Source organism: Agelaius phoeniceus, chromosome 1 (genome assembly GCF_051311805.1).
Source record: "Agelaius phoeniceus isolate bAgePho1 chromosome 1, bAgePho1.hap1, whole genome shotgun sequence".
NCBI classification, from domain to species: Eukaryota; Metazoa; Chordata; class Aves; order Passeriformes; family Icteridae; genus Agelaius; species Agelaius phoeniceus.
In genome coordinates, this window is record NC_135265.1 from 48,396,527 (window position 1) to 48,406,360 (window position 9,834).

Genomic DNA, 9,834 nt, shown 5'->3' on the forward strand with positions numbered 1-9,834 from the left:
CACAAACCTGCCTATATTATCGTTATACAGTCATAACAGAGATTTGTATACACATATCCTATAAGGGTTTGTTAACTTCTCTGAGAACACAGCAAAGGGTAGAGCCAAAACGTGTAAGCACCAGATATAACCAGCAGTAGTTTTTCTGGCATTCTCCCTTGCATTCATTCTCCCCGCTCCAGCGGAGCGGGTGTCACCTCCGCACTCCCCGGTGTCGCGGGGCAGGGCCCGCAGGTGACACGCTCACTCCCCACTCCCCGCGGAGGCACCTGCTCCTGGAGCCAGGCAGGTGTGCAGCCCTTCCCCCGTCCCCAGGGACACCGGGGGGGTTCCTGCTCCTGGAGCCAGGCAGGTGTGGAGCCCTTCCCCCGTCCCCAGGGACACCCCACCGACACCCGCGGCGCCGCCCGGGCGATGCCTGCTCGCTGGGCGGGGAAGCGCTGGCGGCCGGCCGGCTGCCCCGGGCGCGGCGGGGACCGCGCCGCCCCCGCTCCCGCTCCTGCTCCCGCTGCTCACCGGTGACACAGATGGACTCCAGCATGGTGCTCCGCCGGGCAGCGCCGCCGCTCTGCCCCGCCGGCTGCCCCCTGCGCGGGGGCTCCCTGCTCCCGGGCGGGGAGCCCAGAGGGGAGGCGGCGGGGAGGCAGCGCCCGGCGCCGCGGGATGCACCCGCCTCGCCGCCTCGGCGGATCCGGGGAGCGCGGCTGGCCCCGGGCCGGCAGGCGGGAGCCGCGCCGGCAGAGCCCCCGCCCGCCCGCCTCCGCAGACTACAAGTCCCGGCGGGCTCCGCGGGGCCTGAGCGCTGGAGGGGGGCAGGGCGCAGACGCGCTGCACACTGGGATCTGTAGTGCAGCTGTCGGTGTCCCGGTGTGCCACCCCGCCGACGCCACCCGGGAACATCAGCGCGCTGTATCCCACCGGCACGGCTGGTCCCAAGTGTCAGCAGCATAGGCGAGGCTTTAGTGTCATCCTCTGCAGGAATCTAGCGAGCATCACTCACGCACAGACCAGGGCTGCAGTCCTCTGATAATCATCAGCTACCATCATCGCTGCAGTTGGTAATAGTTGCTGTGATTGGTAATTATTTGCTGGATCTGTGGCAGGTAGAGGAAGGACTGCATGGGACAAGGCTGCTTAGCAGGACATGTGCCACCCTGGGAGACGGGTCTTGTGCTTGGGAATGTCCCATGTAACAAGAAGGGAGGAATTGCATCAGGGCAACGGTTTAGGGCTGTAACTGATGGTTATGATACACTGATAAGTAGTAAATAGAATTTAAAGTAGAAGACAAACTTTATATTACACCCTCCTGTCGCCTTACTTGTTGTGCAATCTGTTGCTTTGCTTGTGAAACCTTTCACTCCTTGAAATACAATCTGCGTGTTTTAAAAATGAACATCAAATAGGAACAAGTTATTTTATCTTAGCAATCGTGGTTGTGTAACCCATTAATGTAGGCATGGTGTAGGAAGATTCTGTACTTTTCATGCAGACCTAAGGTGACTACTGAAGTCAGATTACACATCAATACATTTCACTGTGTTAATAATGCATTTACTTTTCTTAAATGGTCAACATTTATTGGAGAGAGCAATTTAATTGAAAGTGATTTACCAGCACAATAATGCTTAACACAGATTATGGGAGTGTAGTGATCTCCCAGGGAGAAGAGAGCTGGAAAGTTGTGTGGTGCTTTAGTTGAGTATCTTAAATATCTGCCATGTTTGTCTCATCAATAAATCCATATCTGCAATGTGCTCTACACAGAGAGATTCCCTCCATAGCACTGTCCAGTAACACCTGGCTGTATCATCAGATAGCAGTGGAGGAAATTCTACGGATCACAGCTTGTTGGTACTTCAGGGATTCCCCTTCTGCCTCCTGTCTGGAAAAGTTTTACTGAGTTTCATAAATCTTTCTTAGACAGACATGCATACTTGCAAGTATGCAATCACGAGACTGAGTAAACACTGTTCAGATAGCTCTGTCCGCTTTCATGTCAGCCTTCACAGGCAATTATTGAAAAACCAAAATTAAGGATTTAAAGCAAATATTTTCATTTTTTTTTCTATTGTCTCACACACAGTCAAACCCAGGTACTCTTAAGACCAGTTATGAAAAGACTGAGGTGTCATTTTTCTCAGTTGGCTAATGAGGAGCCAGTGCTGAAACACACTTCTACCTAGCTGACAAATTTGATGTCTCTTTTAACTTAAATTCTTTGAAGATTCAAAAAGATATATGCTCTGTCAACATGTCCAAGTTTCACCTAAAATACCCTCTAAACTATTTTGCTGACAATATTGCATCTGGAACTTGCAGGCTTGTCTCCAAATCTCAAATTGCAGGAACTGAATAAACACTTTTAAATTTAGAGAGACAAAGCTATCCCTAATGGGTTAGAATTTGCTTGTGATACACGGCAATTACAGGAAAAAAACTCCAAAAACCAGTGAATCTGTTCAAGCACTACAAATAATTAGCACAGGTGATGAAGAAATGATAGGCAGAAATGATAAGAAATGATATGATGAAGAAATGATGAGCTGCTAAAATATAAAGTCAATGTACCATTTTAATGAAACTTCCCAGAAATTTAGCTGCATCGACCCTAATTCTCCTTCTAGAGGTGCTCTTTTATTTATACTTGGATGCCATAGCAATGAAATTAGTAACTATCCAGCTATCTTTGTGTATTTCACACATCTACCTCCTCTTCTTGCTCCATCCAGTGGATTCCTTCTCTCCATCTCTCTCATCTCCTGCCTGCTTCTCCCTGGTGTCCTTTTTACCTGAGTGCTTGGGTAGTCAGTCACCCCTGAATCTGCTGCCTCCACTTTGTTTTTTATTCCTTCCCCACTAGCCTTTTCCTTTGCAGGATGGCGTGAAGGTTTTTTTAGGTCATACCAGCTCCTGGCTGTAGCAAGAGGATGCCAACAGCAATAGCAGCAGAAGGCACAGAGGAGGGATGCTAAAGGGCCACCTGTCCCAGCTTTCTGCTTCATCTCCGAGCAAGCTTTGTCACATTTGTCGATGAAAAGCATAACATGGAAAGGTCAGTTGAGAAAAACATTACTGAATACCTCATGACAAAAATGCTGCACACACACATATAGAATTATATAATTTTATATATATATATATATATGTATAGTGTACCTCTAGCAGTTCTGACCTTAAAGACATCTTATCTTGCAAGTCTGTCTGAAAAGACAGCAGGGAAAAAGACAAGCTATTCTGTCACGAAAAAATTTCTGGAGGCTATCAGTGCAGCTGGCACTTGTAGCAAGATGAGGGAACATAGGGACAAATTGTGATGTTTAGATGAGCCACACTGTGGAATACAGCTTAAATGACACAGTTCCACAGTCCAAATGGATCTATACCCATTGTTACGAGCCAGAATTAAAGGGGACATGCATCTTGTATTTCAGCTTTAACGGAACATTACTTCCAGATAATTTCCGATTTATGTGGTCATGTCTTCAGAGGTAATGTCAAAGTCACTTGATCAAAAACACTGCAGTGTCTTGCACACAGAGGAGTATCTTTATAGGAATATTAGCATCAACAAGCTCTGCAATGTGTACAGTTTGGAAGAGCAGTGACCCATTTTATTGATCTCTGTATCTGTCAGAAGCTAACATTGCAAAATTCCAACACATACACACATATAAAAATATAGATGTGTATATCTGCATATAAAAACATACATATAGATGCATATAAAAATATAGATGTGTATATCTGCATTTGGATTTTAAATATGTATATATATATATATATATATATATACACACGCTTGTTTTAACATTGGTTTTATTTGGTTCCTTCCTGATATTCACACCATCTTTCCACCACTTCTCTATGACAACAAAGAATCACTGATGAACTATGAAAGCTACGAACGAGAGTCCTTAACTAACTCTGCATAATTTGGCACAGCTTCAGGTCCTTCAGAGTGGCAAGGTCAGCCTTCCCTCCCCACTTAATGACTCTTAGCTGGCTGAGTATCTCCTGACCAAACAATTTCACTGACCAAGTGACTCCAACTGACTGTCCTTCCAGACATATTCTTTCTAGAAGCTCCTTCAGAAATGTCTGACGTTGCCTTCTGATTCCAGCTGGGTCCTACACTCCTAGTACACAGCAAATGCAGCACATGCTTGTGGGAGCTGCTTACTCATAGACTTATTCAATGGGACTGCTATTTTAAGATGCACAACTTGATACAGCTCCAGTATTCAGATTGATTTATCCACTGAATTTGTTCACACTTTATGCTAAGGAAGCTCAAAACCGTACACTCGATGCAACAAGGGCAAACAAAACATAGGCAAAACTTGCAGTAAAGTACAGAGAGGTGAAAGCAATGTAAGATCCTTGTGATGTGAACCTATGAGTGCACCTGACTGTTGTCTGCCATCATATGAGGAAAGAAATCTAAGATGTCTATTGTACACTCACAAATGCACTTATACCTACTAATGAAAAAGAGGCGGCTTTCCTGTGGCAGAGAAGTGGCTTATAAAAATATAACAGTCACAGTAAAGCATTCACCACCTTCAGTGTGGATTGATGGACCAACTCACCCCTCTTGACCTTTCCTCCTCTAACCGTCTGTCCACTTGTGCAGCAATGCCTTGTCACTACAGGGGTCCCTCTCACAAAGGCAGGGTGCTGCCTTTGGCAGGGGCAGGCAGGACTGGCAGGCAGCACTGGCAAGCAGCCGAGCACAAGCTGCCTGCTGAACTGCAAACACCAGCAGATGAATCACAGGTGCCTTGCTGTGGCAACACAAATACCAGGTCAGGCAGCACAGGCAGCACAAGACAATCTGCCCTGTGCTGGCTCTGGCTGGGGTAGAGTTAATTTTCTTCACAGTGGCTGGTGTGGGGCTGTGTTTTGGATTTGTGGTGAACACATGGTTGATAATATAGAGAGGTTCTGTTATTTGCTGACCTGAGCTCACACAGAGCTGAGACCTTTTCTGTTTTTCCTACTGCCATGCTGGCCAGGAAATGCATGGGAGAGGTGGAGGAGATGGAACCAGGACAGGTGACCAAAACTGACCAAAGGGACATCCCAGACCATGTGACATCATGCTCAGTATATAAACTGGAGGGAAAAAGGAGGAAGAGGGGGATGTTTGGAGTGATGGCATTTGTCTTTCCAAGTCACTGCTATGTGTGGTGGGGCCCTGCTCCCTTGGAGATGGCTGAACACCTGCCTGCCCATGGGAAGCACTGAATTAATCCCTTGTTTTGCTTTGCTTGTGTGTGCAGCTTTTGCTTTTTCTATCAAGCTGCCTTTATCTCAACCCGCAAGTTTTTCTAGCTTTTACACTTCCCATTCTCTCCCTGATCCCACTGGTGGGGGAGTGAGTGACCAGCTGCATGGGGCTTGGCTGGTGGCTGGGGTTAAAACAGAGGCCACAAAAAATGACAATCTATTATACATTTGTGCTTTGTGCCTTTTGAAGTTGGTCAACTCTTTTGTGGTGCTGGGATAATTTCAGTTGAAAAGCAAAGTTTTCCTAGTAGTGCATCATTGTTTTTGGCTTCTCAGGTGAGCAATTCACTTATTTCTTAACCAACCTGAAAAAAACACCATGTTCCTCTCTCTATTGCCATTCATTTTCTTATCTTTTCCTCTTCCACTTTGTTTATTTGATCCCCTAGTTTTTGCTAGTCCAAGCTACACAACAGACTTATAAAACGAGAAGGGGATATCCAACAAACACACAACACCTCAGCAGATTTTTATAAGAAACAAACTTACTATTTGTGCAGTAGTAAGTGTGAGTACATGGAGTTTAGGAGGCATCTCTCACCTACATGCTGGGCCCAGCACTATCCTGCAGCAGGAGCTCCAGTGCTGGGAGCAGGGGACCCTTCCAGCTAACATTAGGGGGCAGTGATGCAATAGCTGTGGAAAGGGTGATGATGTACTTCTTCATCAAAGCATTTCACTTCATGGGACATCCAGATTCTCACAGTTAGGACAGGATTTGTAGAGCAGAAGGGACTTTTCCTGGCCTGGAGAAGGTGGTCTTCGGGTAAAACCTGTTTTCAAGGAGAAACACTGACTCAGTGAGGGGCAGAATCCAAGGTATAAACTCACTCTCTTTTTCCAGTTTCCAAGTACCCGCCTGACATTGCTACTGAGCTTTACTTTGCAGATTCCCACATAGTTTGTGAGGTTAAATGGGGCTATAAAACAGCTGAGGCTATTTTATTTATTCTGTGAGGAATAACACCTTCCAAGTGGTATCAGTGACAAATTCAGCCAATGGAAAATGTTCAGTAGTGTTGGGGAAAAGAGTAAACCAAACCAGAGGTATTTTCAGACTTCATTCACCTACGCCTCCTGACTGGTTTTGGAGATTCCCTGGCTACCTCCTCATCATGGTGTTAGTAGAGTCCTAGAGTAGGAGCTGCAGCATCTCTGAGATAGGGACAGAGCAGGGCAAACACTGTCTTACCTTGTTACAGACCTGCCAAGTTCAAAAGAGATTTTTGGATTAGACATATAAGAAAATAAGATGCCCATACCAACCTGCTTGCAGCTACCTTCATGGCTCAAGATCTGCACCATCTCCATGTGGGCTCTGACTTGAGGCAGCCAAAGGCCCTGGAGATGCAGAGAGACACGTTCAGAGTGCTCACAAATATCATCACCGTGGGAAAAATTAAAGAAGAATTATTTTAAGTAACTTCTTGGTCATTTCCATTCCCTTTGCCTTCTTTCATGCTTTATTGTAAGGTGAGGCAACCCTTTGTCATAATACACCCAGGCATTTGGTAGCACAATGTTTGTACTATAGACTGCTAATTTAGGTTTTACTCCATCAGATGTTTCAGTCCTTCTCATTAACGATAAGACGTGGTCTTATTTTTAGATTCCTTTAGTTAGCCTATTTTCTGTGTCATATTCGTTTGTTAACCAGAAACAGATTGAAATATTAAGGATATTTACTCATCTCTAACATATCCTCAGTGCAATTATATATGTAGTTTGTACTGAAGCTGAGATGACATAAGGGACCAGTGTCCCTCTTGGGTATATGTGTGGAAAATAAAATTTCAGTTATGTTTATTTAAATTTCAGTAGAATTTCTCCCAAAAGAAACATCTGTTTCTTATTTCAGATATGCATTTTTTTCCAAATGTTGAAAAAGGGCTTTCCAAAGACACTGAGCAGCCTAAAATCCTGTCTAAGTAGCACCCTCTAGTGTAAATATGCTACTTTTGCAGAAAGGATTTCATTATACTGTATGGTTGATTTTTTCTAAAGAACTGATATAGAAAGTGAAAAAAGTTACTGTGAACTCAAGTAAAACACATTTTGTATCCTTATCATATCCTTTCCCTATTTAGCAAAGCATATAGACTACATTTAATTTGAAGCACCTATTTTGGTTTTAAAAACTTTCAGGTGATTTTGTACGTAACATTCTTGACTTTCCTTATAAATAATTTATTTTATGTGTGTCCTGTAGTTTCATTTATTTATTTATAATATGATGGCAAGAGGTCAGAAAATTATCACCTGTTAAGCTTACAGCCTCCCAAGTCTTAAAAAAAAAACAAACTAGAGCTGATAGAACACTTTTTTTTTGTTAGTGAAAAATGGTTTCTCAACGAGAATGTCCCAATTTTTCCATTGTTCAGAAAATATTACAAAACCATAAAAAGCAATTTGGCTGGTGAAATTGCTGATGTGATTATGTGATTACTCCATTTGCACTATGTTGTAGTTGCAAGCAAGTCTCAGATACTGAGAGTAATATCTTGGTCTAAATTAACATAGCAGCACTTAAGTACTCTCACGCCCTTTGCTTAATTTTAGAATTTTTATGTCCGCAAATGGTACATCTGTACCATATGGATAAAGGAAGAAAAGGGGGTATTTTACCTTGAGACACAAAAGAAAGAAGTCTAATTCTCCTTCTCCTGTGTAAATCAGTTAGGAGACCTAAATGAACAGCCCTGAGAAACTTTCTGTGATTTAGTGATACAAATGCAATATTATACTGACTGAAGACAATAAATCTTCTGAGACTGCATGAAACACAAATATTTCTTAACTCCCACAGCCTTGTAAAAAAAGCAGAGTTTAACCACCCAGAGTTCTTTTTCTGAAACTGAGTCCACTTGACAACTGTCTTTTGCTGTTAATGAAATATGATTTTTATCTCATTCCTTATTTCACAACTTCTCCATTTTAATATATTTTCTTTCTTTTCCCCTGTTTCTTTGTTATCCTCCCCTGTTGTCTGCCATTTTTCACTCATCTTGTTTTAGTTCTTTTTCCCCATAATCGTAGAATCATTAAGGTTGAAAAAAGACCTCCAAGATCATCAAGTCCACCATTAACCTCTAATGTTTTTGTTTTTCCTCTAGCTTTGATTTCTGTGAGATTTTTTCCTTCAGTTGCTCCTCATAAGAGAGCTTCTGTACTATTTTCCCCCATCAAGCATCCACTTTAAGGATTTTTCCCCAACTACACCTGTCAAGGCAGGGTAATGAATGAATCCTTTTGGTAATAGAAAACAAAGTCCCAAGTAAAAGTCACACCGTAATGGCCATGGGGCCTTGCATTGTTTTAGTCTGGGTGTTGTTGCTGCAGAGTAATAATTAGCATTGACTCCATGATTCTCAGCAGGCTGATCAATCACTTTATTATTCTATACTTATTAAGAAGCCCATTGCCCTTACAGACAGTCACGATACAGGTGGACCCAACTGGTCCTTCCATCTAAACACCATCACCATTGGCCAGTTAAGAAACCATCCTTTGGTAAACAAATCTTCATAACACATTCCACATGTTCAACAGGTGCAGCAAGTGAAGATAAGAATTGTTTATCATTCTTTTCTCTGATCTTTTCACAGCCTTTACCAGGACAATGCCTGGGAAAGTTGTGCACTGCTCTCTGAGGCCAGAGAGCTGCTGCCACGGGGTGAGCTGGTTATGAATTTCCTATTCAGACTATTAGGAGAGAGACCTGTGCTCTGAGCATTGCTAATTTTAATCCGTGTCACACACTGAGTTACTTCTCATGAAACCTGTCTTGTTCCTGATATAAATATATTCCTTTACTGGATAATGTCAGTCTAAATTGCCTCTGTGATTATCATAGGACCTGACAAAAGCAGTATAATCACCTTTGGCTTGGCTTAGAGAACATATCCAAAATGCTGCCCATCAAAATGTTTTTGATTATGTAACGTTTGTAATAGAAAGTACAGATTAATCCAAACTGCAGCATTTTGCCAGACTACAGATCTGCCCTTCTATTCAGTGTTTGGAGGTGAAATTGCCTTTTTTCAGGCCAGCTCTCTGGCATACTAGGATATTCAAGAGGATGTGAGAGCACAATTTGCTCTTCATTTCAGAGTCACTGAAAGGATGGGTATTATATTCTTACTGCTCTTGTGTGGTGCAGGATTCCCTTATTATAGGGGTCTTGCTGGGGGGCCTGGGAAGAGGGGAATTTCCTACAGCATGACTTCGACATAGCCAAAACCCAGAGAGTCAGACCTGTGCCATACATCCTCCAGGATTCAGGAGAGGCCAAAAGGAAGGTGGGCTAGGGGAAGGAGATGTCCTCAAGAAGCTCTGCAAGGGCTGTCACCTTGTCTCTTCCCCAATGTTCTTCTTCCCTCTTTGTCTGAAGTCATGGGGAAGAATTGATTCTAATTGGAACCATAGCCCAGAAATTATGATGCATACCACCATGTGCTAGGCCATACATTTGCTTCTCCTCTCTGTGCATTCCCATGCAATCCTACTACTAGGTGGGAAATAGCTTTTAAAATCATGACAGTT

At 43.4% G+C, this 9,834-nt stretch overlaps 1 protein-coding gene across 1 annotated transcript in view; it reads right to left on the bottom strand.

Moving 5' to 3' along the window:
• Positions 1–753, bottom strand: part of MATCAP2 (microtubule associated tyrosine carboxypeptidase 2) — a 28,429-nt gene extending 27,676 nt beyond the window's left edge. The window contains exon 1 of the mRNA XM_054643836.2: positions 517–753. Coding sequence (XP_054499811.1) covers positions 517–541 — 25 coding nt within the window. The 5' untranslated portion in view covers positions 542–753. The remainder of the gene's footprint in view (positions 1–516) is intronic.
• Positions 754–9,834: the final 9,081 nt, after the last annotated feature.